Genomic DNA, 19,021 nt, shown 5'->3' with positions numbered 1-19,021 from the left:
CCAGATCTGCTCATGTTAAATGGAAATATTTGGCGCGGTTTCCGAAGGAAGCGGTCCCCACACACACCAATCATGATTTAAACCGTAGTCGCTGCTAATTTACCTCCAATATGCATTGGGTTGTCATACAAACTCTTCTATGATTAACCGTTCTGTCAGATAATGCAGTACAACGGGTAATTTGAGGACGTTCTTCACGTTCCTAATTATTTTAATGTATAGCACAATTCAGGTAAATGCATTTCGCTTTAACAAGGGGCCACATTAACGAGAGACACACTACATGTGAATGTAAAATAGCGACTAAAACTTTAAGAATGACAAAATGATGGATAATCTGACGGACGAGTTAGAGAACACCAATATTTATTTAACATTTTGGTGCACATCGAGTTTGACCTCCACCAAAGTATAATTGTATGTATTAATAAACGTTTATTAATTTTAAATGGTGAGTTCGTTTTAATTTGATGAAATAGTTTGAAATTAAATATTAAATTTAATATATTAAATAGAATACAATCAAGCAACATGATGGGAAACACCAATGACGATATGAAAGAAAGACGTCCATCGTAATTATGCTTCAATAAAGAAGAAAAAAATTGTAAAATTCTCTTAAAGGGAAAATACAACATTTGCAGACATCAAAAAAATAAAACTACCAAATCATTTTGAAATACCTTGCTGGACTGTTAGTGAATGACAGTGTAAAGCATCCTGTAAAATAATGGCACCTGATATACTGTCATTTTCAAGAAAAGTGGTATTTTTGTATCAATTTCCAACGCTGGTCGGCCGACCAGCGTCGGAAAAAAATTGGCTTTTTTCAAATACTGGCCCCAAGTGACCATCGCACTTGTTTGCAATCGATTACACACCTATGAACGGGTACAAGCCAGCTAGACTGGTTCCCTGACCTTACAATTCCCAAATGTACGTAAACTGCCCTGTTTCTTCTTATATGGAGTCAGGGAACCAGACTACAGGAAAATGATTGTTTTCTTGGTTTTTATAGCATTTTCGAACCCAAAACCTCAAAAAAAGTCAGTGTAACTATATTTGCTATATATTTCCAACCCCCATTTCCATCCATTTCTGAAAATTACAGCAAAAGCAAATGATGTATATTCCTTTTAAGGACGTTGCTTCAAAATTAGTACCCAATAAGTATAAATTATTAATCACAATATGTATCTTATCTACTCTAATTCTATATATCGGTATGTGCTGGTTTATTTTTTGTTGTTTTCCTTTGTGTTTTTATTTACCTAGTTATGTAAAGAGATCATTTTTTTTCGCGAGAGGGGCACTGCTGCTTTTGATGGCCAGTTTAGTGACAATTTTCTTCACGTGCAGAGCAGTACTGTTTTTAGGGGCCAGTTTTCAATCTTGAGAGGGGGTCCACAATTTTAATGTCGCGAGCGGGGCACTATGCTTTCGAATGGCAGTTTTCCATCTCGAGAAGTTATAGCGAGAGGAGCACTATTGTTTTTGATGGTACGTTTTCCTTCTCGAGAGGGGCACAAGTTCATTATTTCGAGAGCGGTATTTGTGCTTTCGAGGGGTAGTTTTCCATCTAGAGCTAGGTGCACAATCTTGTTAATGCGAGAGGGGTACTTCTGTTTTGAGGGGAAGTTTTGCATTACAAGAGAGAAGACAAATGCATTTGTAGCGCGATCATTATGCTTTCATACCTGTACGTTCGAGGGGCAGTTTTGTTTTCATTTCGAGGGGGCACATTTGTAACTCTAAGAGGGGCACTTTTGTTGGCCTGGGAAAATCTGGGGGGGGGGGAAATGCCCCCATAACCCCCCCCCCCCTTTCCGCCGCCTCTGCGCCAGTGTATATGCTGTAATGAACATCTCTGAATCCATCCAATATGCGGATTATCTATTATCCATTAAGTGGAAATGAGTATCGAAATAACTACAAGAAACAAAAGACAAAAAAAACAAACGTTTGTTAAATCTCCCATACTTATGTAGCACGAAAATTGGTATCACATTATTGTTTCATAACGTAGCCTATAATTTGCACTTTAATTCCCCAAACTATCCCACTTAAGCAATAGTAATAAAAGTATGGCCCCTTTATAATTCGCCAAATATGACCCTGATGGGGCCGAATATGTCAAACGAGCAGAGTCGTAATCCAGTCACAAGCCAATCACAAGTCAAATCACAAGTCGCAGACAGCCTGTTCGGTTATTAGTAAACGGAAGTTTTTGATAATATCTGACCCACAGTAATTTAGCGTGAAAAAAGCTCTACCTACTGCTTGTCCCACAAAAAAAGCCTATCAGTCGAAAACAAATTAATAAAGGTATATTGCAGGTGAGTTTTTGGAATATTTTCAAATTATCTTTGTAACGAACGCTATGCTTTATCAAACTTAAGGGTTGAACATAAGTTTGGCCAGTTTGGAATCGACTATCTGCAAAGTCCAGGTTAACGTCTTCGATAGGCCAAACAAAAAAAGTCTCCGGTTTCTGGTATGCGCGCGCGTCGCCGTAGCCTTGCGCGTCGGCAAAATGAAAAAAAATTTTTTTTTCAATAAAAGATGATGTCTCAAAACCGCCAAACTCACTGGTTTGACTGAAATCCTGCTGCAGCACAATTTTAAGGTGTTTTTAGATGGAGTTATGATAGAGAATAAGCTTTATGTGGCCTCTGTGGACTACCATATATTTGCACTATTAAAGTTTAGTCGGGCACCATTTTGCAGTCATCAACCGACATTTGAAGCAAAAAAAAATCAGGTAAAAAAAAGCCGCGTCGCCGCACCACTTTTTGGGCAAGCTCTATACAAGAAACCGGAGACTTTTTTTGGCCTTATAGGGAACGGGGCTGATTTTTGCTGATCTTAGCAACCAACGCTCAAGGGCGGATCCAGAACACAATTTTTTTTTTTGGGGGGGGGGGCAAACAAATTTTGGTCTTCCAAAAGTGTCTCCCAAAAATGACGGCGTGGGGTTCGGGGACCGCTTATTAAGGGCCCTGAAAAAAATTGGATTATAGATGCTCTGTGGTGCAATCTGAAGCTATTTCTGATCACTTTAACTAAATCTTTGGGAGGAATAGATGGTGGTGTACGCAGTGCCTGCCTTTGATTTGACGCCACTTTAAAAAAATTGTTTTGTTTGGGGCCCCCTGGATCCGCCCTTGCCAAGGCTTATATTATAATATGTGTCGCCTATGTTGTGGCCTTCGGGTTAGGTGAACAGACAATCGGCAATGGTAGAATTGGTGTGGGCCGGGAAACCAACAAACAAAAAAGGGTCCCACGGAAGTCGGTTATGGTTTCAAGTTGAATTAATAAATGCGACTCCAGTATGTTTTGTCTACCGCTGCGCACAATTGCTTGCTATGACTTGTGATGACTTAATCATTGATTACAACCATGCAAACTAGGGCAGGCAAAACAGCATCTGCTGGCCGCGCACTTCGTCATCGTAATAGTGACTTTCATGCGTTACGACGGCCAGAGGCTTAGCGCAATCTTCGGGTACGGAGATATCATCAAAGATGTTTTCGTAGCAAATGGTGTATCTCCATGAGGCGTCGTAGTCCCAATTGGCTTCCCGTAGGTGGATTCGCACCACCGATACTTTCCAGCTAGGTCGTCTGGAGATAACGTAGAAAAGAAAGAAGTTAGTTAACAATTAGCCAACGAATTAATGATAATAGTATGTCAATAATGCGTGGTCGCGATTTTTCCTAGAGTGATTCCGGTTTCATCTTCTGAGTAGTCCATATCCGGTTCGTTAGTGTGACGTCACCTCCAGCACTTTCTGCACGATTGGAACCGGAAGTTAACGCAGCTCGAGCGTTTGCAGCCAATGGGCGCTAGTAATCAGTGGTGTGCGCGCGTGAATGACGTTTTTACTAACGAACCGGATTGCAATTCTTCTGAGGATTGCAACTTTGTCGTTGTGGAAGGGTTTGTGTGTCCCGTGGATCCAAAGGGGTCCGCTCATAAGTCCGATGCCTCATAGGTCCGACGCCTCATAAGTCCGAAACAGCGTTTGTCCATTGTCGGACTTTGCGTCGCACTTAATATGAGGCGTCGGACCTATGAGGGGGAATTGATGCCTCATAAGTCCGACGCCTCATAAGTCCGACGCCTCATAGCTCCGACGCCTCATAAGTCCAAAACAGCGTTTGTCCATTGTCGAACTTATGAGGCGTTGGACTTAATATGAGGCGTCGGACCTATGAGGCGGAATTTATGCCTCATAAGTCCGACGCCTCATAAGTCCGAACCGTCGGACCTATGAGGCGTCGGACTTAAGATACGGTCCCGACCAAAGAGCAGTGCCGTCGGTAGTCTTGGTGCTACTGGCAGGGCCGCCCTAGGCGTTAAGGTCGAGGGGAGGACCCAGACCAATAGTGTGACGGAAAGTGTAGTGTTTATGCACATGTACATGTTATTGTACGTACACGTGTACGCGCGGAGGTTCTGGCAAGTGGCAGTGAGCTGTACGAACGTGAGTTGAGGGTGCTCTCGCTGTGGTGTGTATTGCTATATGGTGAATTGCGCTATTTGCTACGCGCGGGTGAATTGTTGGACTGTTCAGCCGTTCACGCGCGGGTGCATTGTGGTTGATTTGGGCTGGGCCCATGGTTTCGTAGTGCTACGTGCGCGCGAACCATATCTCCACAGTGGCACTGAGCTATGCAATGCGATACTATCGTTCAGGCAGTGCAGCATTGGCTACAGTGTTCCTGTAATGCAGCTTTGGTTGTGCATTGCTACAGTGTTCCTGTAGTGCAGCAATGGTTGTGATTCAGTCCTGCCATCGTTTTGGACAGGAACAGGAGAGGGATGCGACAGCTCAATTGCTCCGCTACTGAGTAGCCCTGTTTAGGATCCACTCTGCTCATCCTAGACAGGGAGGGGGCTAATTCGATAATGATTTATATTAATTTTCTTCGAGACTAAGTTTTGTTTCATAAACCCATGTAGTAAGAAGGTAACAAAAATCAAGAACATCTTAGAAATTGTGACGGTAAAGTGGTATTTGTTGCGGTTTTTTCATGTCGCCATCCAAGGTGCCTTTTTTAAAAAGTCTCCCATTCGTCTTCCATGTGTGCATATCAATGATTACCCTTTTATATTATTAGTCCATAGTATGCCCTAAATATACAATGACAAATCGAAAAAGATTGGCTCATTAATTTTACTTGAGCGCCTTCAGAGCGCATGTCGCCAATTTCATAACCAGATACGTTACTATTTTTTTCGAAACGATAAACAGACTTAAAATTTCAGGAATATGCACGTTGAAGTTGCTTACAGACTAGACCAAACTGGGTATTATATTGTACAAATGGCATGAATCTAATACATTTTTAATTTGAATTTTTTTAGAACTGTCAACGAAAAAAATCCATGTGTTACGTATGTGTAGCGCCAGATACGTTACCTATTTTTGCCTTTCCTTTCGAGACACGTGAAGGAAGCTGACCTCAAACACCATACCAGTCAACAGTGTGTTGGGTGATGACTGATCAAGTGGCGGAAGAAGTAGTTAAGGTCACACAGTTTGTCAAGGGAAGCCTATTTCAACATGAGCGGGCCAGATACGTTACACCAGATACGTTACACCAGATACGTTACTGATTATGAATTCATCATGCAAATGTTATGCTGACGTCAACAAACATGAGCTACGTCATCGATTCCCACGCTGTCTACACGTTTTAAAGTTTCTTAACACATTTAATTGTGATTCATAGAGCGCATGCTTGCCGAGAAGGATTGTAATGTTGTGCTGAATTTCTGTCGAATATTCTTAAAGTTTAGAGTAGCATCATACAATGTTTTTTTAATGGTAAAATATGTAACTTGTAGAATCTGTAGATAAAGATTTTAGGAAGTGAGGGGTTGTAATTGCACAAAACTTGATAACATGAAACCATCGTTGTTGGTTTACATAGAATATCTTAGTTTATTATGGTAACGTATCTGATCAGCCTGGTAACGTATCTGATGAGCTCGGTAACGTATCTGTTCAAATATCAATCTTTAATTTGCGAGCGTAGCTAAGATGATACAATTAAATGTATTGTTCAGACATTATCTCTAAGCAACAGGGACACTTAAATGATGGTTTCGAGGGTTCGGGTGGTAGTGTAGGTGGGTTGGTTGGGGTAAACTTAGGGGTGGGAGGTGGGGCAGCTCAACACACTTGGGAAAAGGAAACTCTGACCTCCATCATGTGTGCCTGAATTCAATTTTAAATCATTTGGTCATAGTTGATCAGGATTGTTTGCCAGGGGATGCACTAGTTGCATTTTAGTAAAGTCATTAACCGTGATATGCATGCGCAAAACATATCACGCGAACAAAACTTCACATGATTATTCCGTATAATTTATATCCCCTGCTCTGACCCCCCGAAAATGAAAAAAAAAAAAATTATAACCGTAATAATAGAACAAGATGATATTCTAAACGCAGGCGCGGATCCAAACCCACGGTCTCGATCCCCCCCCCCCGTTATGCTCTGACCCCCCCCCCAAAAAACGCAACATTGGTATACAAAAAAAATATCTGAAAGGCCGACCCCCCTGCAAAAATTCCTGGATCCGCCCTGCATTATGGTCCTTGAATTATATACTTCAGTAGTTCTTTTTTTTTAACGATTAATGATGTTTTTTTGTTGACAAACAGAATCAACGAAACCTTTTATTTCAGTCTGTCTGTCACAATGTGTACCAATGAAATTCACATCTACTTAAAATATCTACATAATCTTATTTAAAGACATGAATTTATTGAAGTGGACTTGTGGTAACGTATCTGGTAGATCGTTACACCACGTTTAGAAGACTTAACTTCAAGTAGTTATTTTCCCCCCAAAATAAAAACATTTGTTAAAAATCGCCTTTGTTTTATTCCATGTGTTCATCAAATGCACATTATAACGTAGAGCGACGAAATTGGGATCATTTCTGCTGTGTTAAACAATGCAAACTCGACTTTTCTTGTGTTTTTTTTAATTGTCGGGTTCTGACTGTTCGTTTACAGGGTGTACAGATTTTTATATTTTGACAACAACTTTGGTGTATGGAGCGCGTGGCGTTTTCAATAACATCATTATAATATGATTGATTACAGCAGCTGCTATAAAGTTTTGTGTAAGTGCTGCTTACTGCGTCATCCCGTATATGGTGTTTTAATTATAAATCTGATTTGCCAGATGTTACCAAAGCAGCCTGGCATTGTGGATCTCACTATCTCAATCTCATGGGAAATATTCGTATAATTACCTGTTCATCGAAATGATAATGACTAATTATTAGTTAATGGCAAATAAATGCGAAATTGCAACATGCAAAGTGATAGATGTAGCAACTGAAATTATGTGCATAGCAAATCGAGACAGACAATTTATGTGTCTTGTTTTCACAATCTAGAAAAAAACACGATGTTTCCAATGTACCTGTCAAATACTGTCACTCAAATCCCTCTATTTTTAGTCTGTCTTTCACAATGTGTAGCTCCGAAATTCATATTGACTTAAGCCTCCCCAGTTTTTGTTTCAAAGACAACTTTTCTATAAATAAAATAGTGGTAACGTATCTGTTAAAACACGTTTTAGAAGGTTAAATTTCAAGTATTTATTTCAAAAAATATGGTTTAGTTAAAAATCAGTACTGTTTTGTTCCATGTCCTGGAGCTATTAAACTTTACGATTTTGAGCAGTTTTTATATATTCATTGTAGTTGATATTTTGTAAAGTCCTAGTTCCAACTTGAACACTTTAACGAAGAATGAGCCGAATGCCAACTGAAGGAAAAGGGGTGACATACACCTTCTTTTGGAAATGCAAACTGGAGGACCAACTAAAGATTCATGGAGTTGGTTTCGCCATGAAAAACGAACTGGTTAACCTTATATCGGAGCTTGCCTTTGTCATCAGCGAAGGCCTCATGATCTGACACTGCGTCTCCAATTCCAAATAGCTAAGAATCCGCCTGCAACAGTCCTTTAGTGCGTATGAACAGGGTACTCCCTCTCCCGCTCGTGCCATATTTTCAGTTGAGAGCGCTACATTAACTAATACTGTACAAATGCACCATTCTCACGACTATTTATTTAGGGGGAGTACATTTTGCTGGTGCAATTGTTTTTTTTATGGATTTTTTTTTTTTGGGGGGGGGCTTGACAAATTTTTTTTGGGGTAAAGCCCCCCTAGGCCCCCCCCCCTAGAACCGCCACTGGGTCTAACTTGATCTTTTCTGCCTTTTCCCGCTTTTCTCATTCCTCCGCGGCCGCCCTAACACAGGGCGACGGGTCAAGGGCTAATCGTCTTTCCAGCTCTCATTTGATATAATTTTGTTGAAAAATAAAATATAAGGTGATCGCCAAGTTGAAATCAAAACGAGGCTGTTGTGTTTGCAAAGCAATGGGTCATCCAAGTAGCTGCGAACCTGCTAACACAGCCTTTTCCCAATATAGCCAGTGCAAAGGGACCGATGCGCACGTACCTTGAGAAAAGGTCCAGTCTCTGGATTGTCTTCCTTCTCGGATACTGACCTGGAGTTTGTAAGGATCCTTCGTGTATTCGGTAACTGCAAATAACAATCGCAGAACACGGGCTTAATTTAAAAGAAATATTGCATTAGGGCTTCTTATACGCTCGGTGGGTTAACGTCTATATCTTTCATGTAAATCAAAGAAGAGAATGTTGCTTTAATACACGAATCCAGGCACGTGATCACGCATGAGACCTTCAACAGTTCAATATTGTGCACTGTTGCATACCACAATTGAGTCACGGAAGTTTTATGCTTTCGCTATGACGGGAACGTCATTCGTGATAGAATTGTTTGCGTGCTGTGATTTGTCTGAATCCTTTTCTTACAAAAATAAAATCAATGGTTTTATCACTGAGAATTACCATTCAATTTACAACTGATTGAGACAATGGTTTACCAATGGCAATAACTTTTGATTAATACCATTGGTTACCATTGCGATGGTGTTTTGGAATGCTACCATTGGAATACCATAGAGTTTACCATTTTGTACCGCTGATAACACCATTGGATTCACTGAATGGTAGACACCATTCATGGATTAAACCATTGGTTCCACTCAATGGTGTTCCAGGCATCTTTGGAAATTGTTTCTGTTTTTATACAAAAACATTTTTGCCAGTTCTATATAGGCATATAGGCTCATTTGCTCTTCGGGCATTTTGGTCGTTTCCAATAACCACACCAAATGTCTATAGTTTTGATTCTAATCGCAACTAGAATGCTTAAGCTTTCTTTTAGAACAACAATAATTCAAATCACTGAACACAAACACCGTTTTAAAGTTCTGTCCACAGATCACAAAAAATTAAGTGTTCTTTCAGCAAAACGAAAACAATTCGATCCCTATGAGAATTCTTTTCAGTTTGATGAAAGAACACTCACCTGTTTTATGATCCGTGGACAGAACTTTAAAGCGGTGTTTGTGTTCGAAATTCCGTAACTTGAAAAGTACATGAATGATTTGAATGATTCTTGTATTAAACGAAAGCTTATTGATTGGATTTTTATATCCTAGATTTTGAAAGTGCTGCAGGAAAAACTTCATTCAAAAATTGGTCCTGACATTTGGTTTTTTTTTTTTTTTACTCACCCTGTCCACGGACTGATTTATGTTGCCCAAGGCTTAATTTACCCATCAAGTGTGGATACATACCCATTAAGAACTCGTGTCCAAAGAGGGGCATTATGACACAGTGTTGACACACATCCTCAGCGTCGTTGCATGTCATATCGATGCGACTGAATCCCTGATTGGCGGTGGGAAAATCAAAGAAAGGGAATGTAACTTTCTTTTGTTGGGACTTTATACGTTAGACAATATGCGGCAGGATAATACATGTACAGGGTGAGTCAAAAACAGAGAAACCCAAACCCCCCCCCAAAAAATATGTTTCATATTAAAAAAAAAAAATTATGAAGCACCAAAAATAGTAATGACTGGAAAGCCAATTTCATAAGCTACTTTTAGATGAAAAAAATACTGAAATTAATAATCCGTTCAAATAATATCACCATTTAAACGCAATAAACCTAAATCCTGTTTCGTCCAAAAAAGGGAGCAATTTATTGTGTATTCTGACTATTTGGAACAACAAAGAAAACTTGTTTCAACAACTGTCAACAACTGTAGTACACAATATCTTTATGAATGACCCTTGTTAGGCAAAACATATTTTTAAAATCCACTTTATTAAAAGACGGGCCTTCGAAAAGACTTAATGTGTAATATTTTTAACTTTTCAATTGAGGTTTTATCGCTGGTGATGTTTGAAGACAATTCGGACGACGATTCTTGGAATCGCTTTTTTTGACGAAAGAGGTTTAAGGGTCATTGTGTTTATGGTGATATTCTTTGAACGTATTGAGCAATTTCAGTCATTTTTCATCTAAAAGTAGCTTGTGTAATTGGCTTTCCAGTTAGTATTATTTTCGGTGATACATATTTTTTTAAATATGAAATATAGTTTGGGGGTTTGGTTTCCGCTTTTTTTGACTCACCCTGTAGTTACCATTTTTGCTTTTGATGAATCGCTTTCTCCGGCATTCCAGTTACTCTCCACTCCACTGACGACAAGCATCAGACAGGCAAGCAGGATGCGGAGCATTTTCGCGACTGATCAGTTCAACAGCTCTGGCCAAATTGTACGTGAAACCTGAGGACCATGCACCGATGTGTGCCGTATATATGCCGTTTATTAATTACTCAATGATTTATGAGTCGGGATTGTTTTTGCATTAATATGCTAATGTAAATGTCTTTTATGATATTTGTCGAATAAGCAATAGCTTTCGAGTAATTAAATGCACAATTCAAGGTAATACATCTTCAAATGCCAGCTGCTTTGTTCTTCAGTTCCAATGTACTGTTTTATGTTGCAAAGTGCAAGAGGTGCAGCGGTTGGCATATACTCGAACCGAGAAACATACAACACCAGAATATCCCACATATTAAAGTTTGCCATACAATTAAGCGCTGTTAGATGTAGGGCGCCTTCGCTCGTACCCCCCCCCCTCCGGAAAACAGGACGCAGGGAAGGGCTGATTTCTTCGAGCTATTTTGATAGATTTTGCGTGACCTGTGACGTAGCATGCAGCGCTGCTGATGAGATACCCATAATGCCATGCGTACTTCCTACACAAGATTTTGTGAAGCGGCATCAGCCCTTCCTAATGTCAGAAAAAAGTTGCCGATTACATTTCACAATAGCCCCACACGCGATCTCCGTGTGAGATGCATATTGTCCATCATGTTTCCAGTGGAATAACCTAGCTGTACTGCAAACATTGTGACTTCAGTTTTTTTTTTCCTATAGGATTCAGAATATTTACTTACCCGAAATTATATTACAGTGTTTGAAATTACCCGGTCTGAAATGTCCCGGTCTTCAATTTCCACACTGGCGTAAAAATATGACCGAGTAATAATTATTAATAAAATGATTTATAAACCTACTGACAAAGTCAGTGAACTAGCACACCATTTACAAACGTGCATGTAGGGCAAACTTCTGTAGGATATTATTATTATATTAGTGAGTGCTGCAATCAGAACCGTGATTGGTCAAAACATCAGGCCCGGATTAGGTGTTTCGTAGGCTCTAGGCACCAGTGTTCCGTAGGCCGATCCGCTCTAGCCACCGGAACCAAATTCAAGGTACAACGCACTGTACACATCAGGTCAGGACCCGGGTCCTAGCTCTAAAAGCCTGTTGGCACCAAGGGCGTCAATTGCTTCTCAAAAGTGGAGGTGGCACTGTCTCTTGATCAGAACTAATGCGAGTGCGAAGCCTAAACGGCGTGGGGTTGGGGGCCCGCTTAAGAGCCCTGAAAAACCCTTGGATTCTAGACACTCTGTGGTGACATCTGAGACAATTATGACCACTTTAACCAACTTTTGTTTAGCAAAAGAACATCATCATTTTCGAGTTTGGAGTACTTAAAACCAGCTGTTCTGAGCTATAGAATCAAAATATGAAGTTTACAATGTTTTATTCGGGGACGAAAATAGCTTGAAGACGACGACATGCCCCTCCGTCCCCCACCAATCGACGCCCATGGTTGGCACCGTGCTTCAGAAGCACAGACTTTACACGTACATTGTATACGTAGGTCATGTATGCTTACGTGATGTACATTTTACGGCGCCGCGCCAGTTGGTGAAATCGTTTTTTAAAACTGTGGGTGTGGGTGTGTGTGAACGTATAAACACTGCCTTATATGGGGTACCGGAACAATGGAAGGTACCCAACAAGGAATGCCCACCGACTTGCGGGGTACCATTTTGGTACCCACAAGTTTTTCACGAAATAGATATATGGATTTTACTCAAAAACTAGGAATTTCCAAGGTGGGTTGATTGGTTGCTAATGGAAGAGTTTTAGAAAAAGGGATATTAAGTCCGAATTTCAGCCCAGGAAATTAATTCTGGTTAAAATAAGAGCATTTTGAAATTAGTGTGCGACATTTCAAAATTTTAGTACACGAGAACAAAGGAAGTACCCCACTTCTATGCCTGTGTAAGCGTGGGTGCGGGTATATATAGGCCTATAATTAATTTTATGGCACATTGCGGTATTTTCGTAGGCTCCCGAATTTTTCGTAGGCCCCGGATATTTTCGTAGGCCCTAGACACAGTGCCTACTCTGTGTCTATTGGATAATCCGGGCCTGCAAAACATCATGGGCGTGGCTTGACTGAGGGAGCGGTCTATTTCCCAATGGGACATAAACAATAATGTGCCTACACGCGTACTGTTTTGTCGCAGTGCAAGTACAGTGTGAGTATAAAAAATGAAACACAAATGGCAGGACCAATTATTTAATTAAGTTCTGCATGTAGCACTTTCTAAATGTAGGATATCAAAGCCCAATCAATAAGCTTTCGTTTAGTACAAGAATCATTCAAAACACATATGTGTACCTTTCATGTTATATACGGAATATTGAACACAAAAACCGTTTTAAGGTTAATTCCAAGGATCACAAAAAGGTAAATGTTCTTTCATCAGCAAAACGAAAAAAATCACATTGGGATGTGTGTGAATTGTTTTCGTTTTCCTGAAAGAACACTAACCTTTTTTTTGTGATCTGTGCATGGACAGAAGTTTAAAACAGTGTTAAAATTCTGTAACTTATATATGCTCCTGACATTTAGGTTTTCTTTACCGAAAAACTCTTATTGGCATGTATATTTAGCTATCCGCGATATGAATCACTAAATCATTGCAATACTAAATCTTTTGAATAAGATTATGGTAATTTGCTTAAAAAAACAACGACAAAGTACAATGGACTAGGAAACAAATTCATAACTCTGTATAATTATCGCAGTGAATTATGCAATTTCCCTTCAATTATTGTATTAGAATGTACAAGTAACTTCCAGATTAACACAGGGTATTCACGGACAAGCTACGCTGATATAGCCCTTAAATCACAAATAATTAATGCCAGTAATTCTTTATAAAAAATTCAAGCTGGCCCAGCATTTATACGGTACACATCGGTGTTAGGTGCTCAGTTTTCATATGGCCAGATTTGATACTGATCAGTCGCCAAAATGCTCCGAATCCTGTTTTCATGTCTGATGCTTATCAGTCAAGTGGAGAGTAACTGGGAAGCTAAAAACAGTAACCAATCTGGTGCAAATCTGGTAACTATTCTAGAGTGGTACCTAGTTTAACTTGAAATAGGTCTATAACTTGAAGAAAGTTACATCTCATATACTTTTGTTTCTCTCCTCAAATCAGGGATTCAGTCTCATCAATATGAAATGCAACGACGCTATGGATTTGTGTCAACACTTTTTTATTCTGCCCCTCTATAGTCACGAGGTCTTAGCAGGTAAGTAACACTGATGCTCAAATATGGTATGCATTAGACCTGATAGGGCAACAGGAAATCTGTCCATGGGTTTGATACTGTGAATTGTTGGATCGGTAACAGGCTTTGAGACGAAATTAACCTAAGCTATACTGCCGTGATCAAGATGTGACCAACGGTGGCGATGTTACTAACCGTAATTGTTCAAGCGTGCTGTTTCATTGCCATTTACTTTAAGAATGACCACATTTCAATAACCATTTTTGTTTAAAGCTGTGTCTTTGCCATTTTAAATTGGCCATCAAATTGATTAAATAATTATTGAGCTGGTGAATGATCATATTCCAGCTTGACAAGTAAGTAACAAAATGACGCCTAGGTTCAAAGGGATAAGCGATTGTGGTGTGAACAATATGAAGTCAAATGTGCCTATGGCTAATACGTGAAAGATCTAAATGTATAAACCGCCAACAAGCTCTCAAAACGCCCTTGTGCATTATTATTGTTTAACGTTAAGCTCACGCATGTACATACTGCGATTATCATTTGCAGCTTTCGAATACACGAAGAACCCTTACAAACTCCAGGTCGGTGTTCGAGAAGGGATACAAAGCAGAGACTGGAGATTTTTTCAGGGTAAGTGCAGATTGGTTCCTTTACATTGACTTTGCTAAAAGACAGGCCTGCGTGGCAGGATGTATTTGGATGGATCACAAAAAAAGACCTGTGCAACCTCAACTGTAACGACCTGACTGCAGTGGCGTAGCCAGGAATTTTTCGGGGGGGGGGGACATTTCATGGGGGGGCGTCATGTAGGGGCGTCAATCGCTTCTCAAAAGTGGGGGGGGGGGACATACCTTGATCAGAACTGATGCGAGCGCGAAGCGCGAAGCGCGAAGCCCTTACGGCGTGGGGGTTCGGGGCCCGCTTAAGGGCCCCGAAAAAAAATGGATTCTAGATGTTCTGTGGTGTGATCTGAAGCAATTTCTTACCACTTTCCTCCATGCTTTAACTAATATTTTCTTAGCAAAAGATAATTATTTGAACATCGTTTTCGAGGTTGGAGTCATTGAATCAGCTATCGGTATTCTGAGCTATAGGCGTGGGGTTCGGGGCCCGCTTAAGGGCCCCGAAAAAAGTTTTGGATTCTCGATACTCTGTGGTGTGATCTGAGGCAATTTCTTACCACTTTAACCAATAATTATCTTAGCACAAAAGATAATAATTTAAACATAATTTTCGAAGTTTTCCCAGCTAAAGGCATACGAAATTTTTGGAACATTGTTTTCGAGGTTGGAGTCATTGAATTTGCTACCAGAATTCTGAGCTATAGACGTGGGGTTCGGGGGCCCGAAAAATTTTGGATTCTAAATGCTCTATGGTGCTATCTGAGGCAATTTCTGACCACTTTAACCAAAATTTTCTAAGCAAAAGATACATTGTAGTACATAATAGGGCCCTGTAAATGAGACACGAGTTCAAAAATCTGGGGGGGGGGGGGGCGGGACATTTGATATTGTGTCCCCCACCCTTCAACCCCCCCCCCCACAGTCCCCCTGTCCACCCAGGATTGACGCCCATGGCGTCATGTAGATCAAGGATAATTTTTTTAGAAACTCAAAATCTCAGTGGGGGGGGGGGGGGCGCGACGGGGGGGGGGGGGCGACAAAGTTTCATGGGGGGGGGGGGCTGTAGCTCCCCAGGCCCCCCCCAGCCCCCCCCCCCGTGGCTACGCCACTGATTTCAGGGAATTTTAATTGGTCTATTATTATTATTTTAGCTTTTATGATATCGCTGACTGAAACTGTGTGACCCACGGACCACCTATCTAAAATACGTGTTCCGTGGTGTGAGCGAGCAGTGCAGTGGGTGTTAATACGCATTTTAGATTATCATTATGTGCTATGTCACGCCGGTTGTCAGCTTACTGGTCCGCGGTCGCCGGTCGAAGGGTCGTTTCTCAGTGGTCATCATGTGGATCATTCGCAACTATTTAGATTTAGATCAATGATAATTTTTTTTAGAAACTCAAAATCTCAGTGGGGGGGGGGGGGGGCCACAAGGTTTCATGGGGGGGGGGGGGCGGTCGCCCCCCCCCCCCCCCCGGTGGCTACGCCACTGCCTGACTGAGAGTGTCTTTGTTAAAAGAGCAGCCTCGAATTTTGTCTCAATTTTGTGCCGTCATATCACCCAGTTACACTGTGTATAGTCCGATCATTCACCTGACCTTTCGGCAGTCGATTTTGAATTCCAAAGTCACGCTTGCGTCTTGTCAAAAGGCCTGGACTGGTTGATATAAACGCGACTTCCGATAGTATTAATTATTGACCCCAGATTTAATCCCAATGGACCTTATTCACGAGTTAGGCATTTTTGTCGTGTTCCCTGAATGCATTTCACAAATTGTTATCTGTTGAATGGGATGGCGCCAGACCATTTATGCAGCCTTATTTTACTTTCATTTTTTTTTTAAACAATCTGTCTTAAAACATTAGGGAATATTAAATAACAGATTTTAAATTATTCATTTAAGTAGACTTCAATTATTTATGTACTTGCTTTCATTTCACTTCGCAAGTTCCAAAAATGAAGATTTTACCTCACTTTCAATTCAACATGGCCGACTCGCGAATAAGGCCAATGAGGGCTACACTTCTTAATTTATCTTCATGATTTTGGAAGGAAACCACTTTTGTAAAGCTTATGGTTTGTGTTTTCGGCAGCAAGGCATTAGTATATGGACTATAAATCAGAAGATGCATGAGAAACCGAACCGCCACCCTGCATCATTGTCGGCTTAGAGTCTTCTTCCCTTTTTTCTTTCTGTCTCTAATTCCCAGACGACTGTGATGGGAAGTATCGATGGTGCGAATCCGTCGACTCTGAAGCGAGTTGGGACTACGACGAATCGAGGAGATACACGACTTGCTTCGAAAACTCCTTTGATGATATTTCGATACCCGAAGGATGCGCTAAGCCGCTTGCCGTCGTAACTTATGACAGTCATCATTACGATGACAAAGTGCGCGGCCAGCAGATGCTACTCTGTCTGCCCTAGTTTGCATGGTTGTAATCAAATCATCACAGGTCATAGTAAGCAGGAATGTTGACCAGACATTCAGGAGTCGAATTTAGAAATTCAACTTCATGAAACTATTATATCGCAGACTTCCTATATCTTCTAGGATCTCGGGTTTTCCAACCAGCCCACCACATCCTTCCCGGATATACCTTTATGCTGCTGCCATATTTCAGTCATGTTCCCAGGTCCTGTATTCAATAACGGTACTGACTGGTAATATTTTTGTGCAAAAAGGAGCCAGACTATTTTCCTTCCAGCCTCGCTTTGATTACGTTGATTTGAATGGGAAAAATCAAGATGGCCGCAACATGATAATGGTCTATTGCCAATTGTCACAAGCGCATATAGGCTGCACCTATAAACCTTGGCTGCCGCGATCGACCAAACGAGCCCCAGTATACCTTTACGAAGATGCTAACCTAGACTTTGCGAATCGCCCCTAAAAGGAAGAGCTCACCAATCACGCAGAGTTACTTCTTCTATATCCTAAACCCCCAAACAGACTGTCTGCAACGTGTGATTGATTTGTGATTGACTATAGATTACGACTCTGCTGTTTGAAACGTTCAGCCCCAGCAGATAGACACGTCACATTTGCCGAGTTATGAAGGGGCCATACTATAGACCTATATCATGCTGCCACCATTTCAGTCATGTTCCCTGTATCCAATAACAGTACTGACTGATAACGTTTTATGTGCAAAAAGGAACCAGCCTATTTTTCCCTTCCAGCCTCGCTTTTGGTTGATTTGAATGGGACAAAATCGAGATGGCCACAACATGATAATGGTCTTATTATTATTATTATTATTATTATAATTGCATAAGTGGGCAAGTTTTGGGAATTAAAGTGTACAGACGTTATGAAAACGATTAGGCTATACATGTACTTTAAAATAAGTTGTCAAACTTTTGCTGTTGTATTGAGTACGATTTCCATGTAGTTATTTCGGTATTTCACATCATTGTGGATGGATGAAAGATAATCAGCACGTTGGATGGGTTCAGAGATGTTCATTACAGCATAATGACGTATGCACCGATACACAAGTCTATTCCATCTATTAAATTCCATCGTATTTACAAGTCTATTCATTTAATTTCAGTAGGCCTACATTTATTTTTAAAATAGTTCTATATAAAGTTCTGTATACAACTAACACTGTATACACCAGCACGCACCGGTATTTTACATGAGAGTAGCTTAGATATATATTGTTACTTATAACATATATAAGATTTGAGGCTTTGCATGGTGGAGTATCGGTATCGTTTCGGTTTGCGGTAACACCATGTGGTAATAACTACTGCTTAGAAGATATTTAGTTCTGAAAAGAACTTGTCCTGCTTATTATCAACTTCGCTAAGTAGTTTTATGTTCTGATAAGAACAGTCCTGCTGTAAGTTCTAAACGAACTTGTCTTTGGTCTCAACGTTTCGACTAGCCTGCTCTAGTCATCGTCAAGTCTATTCCATCTATGAAATCTGACGATGACTAGAGCAGGCTAGTCGAAACGTTGAGACCAAAGACAAGTTCGTCTAGAACTTACAGCAGGACTGTTCTTATCAGAACAAAAAAACTACTTAGCGAAGTTGATAATAAGCAGGACAAGTTCTTTTCAGAACTAAATATCTTCTAAGCAGTAGTTATTACCACATGGTGTTACCGCAAACCGAAACGATACTAATAACATATGCGTATTGGATACTATTTTTTCATGCAACGTCCTCAAAAGAATTGGTACAAATTCTTGTTTCCTTTAATTGTTGAAGCATAGTTACCATGAAGTTCTTTCTTTCACAATCATCGTTATTTATATGTTTGTCATCATATTGCATCTATTCTTGTAAATTTTAAAATTGAAATTCATCAGTTAAAATTAATTCATCAAATCTAAATTATTTCGTGAATTTAAAATTAACTTGTCAAATTAAAATTAATTCATTAAATGTAATTAATTCATCAATAAAAATTAATAGACCTTTATTTTTTTTTTTATTAATATATACAATTACACTTCGTCGGAGGTCAAACTCGATGTGTACAGTCGAACCCTGGTAATAAG

The 19,021-nt window shown here is 40.2% G+C and overlaps 1 protein-coding gene and 1 long non-coding RNA gene across 2 annotated transcripts; one reads left to right on the top strand and one right to left on the bottom strand.

Moving 5' to 3' along the window:
* Positions 1-3,607: 3,607 nt before the first annotated feature.
* LOC119723172 lies at positions 3,608-10,602 on the bottom strand. Its single transcript, XR_005270520.1, has 4 exons — positions 10,562-10,602; positions 9,706-9,799; positions 8,499-8,582; positions 3,608-3,626 (listed from the first exon to the last, which is right to left on the bottom strand). It is a non-coding gene; the product is annotated as an uncharacterized LOC119723172 (long non-coding RNA).
* A 3,213-nt stretch (positions 10,603-13,815) lies between these two features.
* LOC119722595 lies at positions 13,816-17,042 on the top strand. The gene is made up of 3 exons (XM_038192777.1): positions 13,816-13,894; positions 14,426-14,509; positions 16,714-17,042. Exons 1-3 carry the CDS (start codon positions 13,819-13,821, stop codon positions 16,929-16,931), a joined length of 378 nt encoding a protein of 125 aa, XP_038048705.1. The 5' UTR covers positions 13,816-13,818; the 3' UTR covers positions 16,932-17,042.
* Positions 17,043-19,021: the final 1,979 nt, after the last annotated feature.

The sequence above is a fragment of the Patiria miniata genome, unplaced genomic scaffold (genome assembly GCF_015706575.1).
Source record: "Patiria miniata isolate m_02_andy unplaced genomic scaffold, ASM1570657v1 HiC_scaffold_16, whole genome shotgun sequence".
In the NCBI taxonomy this organism is placed as follows: Eukaryota; Metazoa; Echinodermata; class Asteroidea; order Valvatida; family Asterinidae; genus Patiria; species Patiria miniata.
This window is presented reverse-complemented; position numbering and strand designations above follow the sequence as displayed.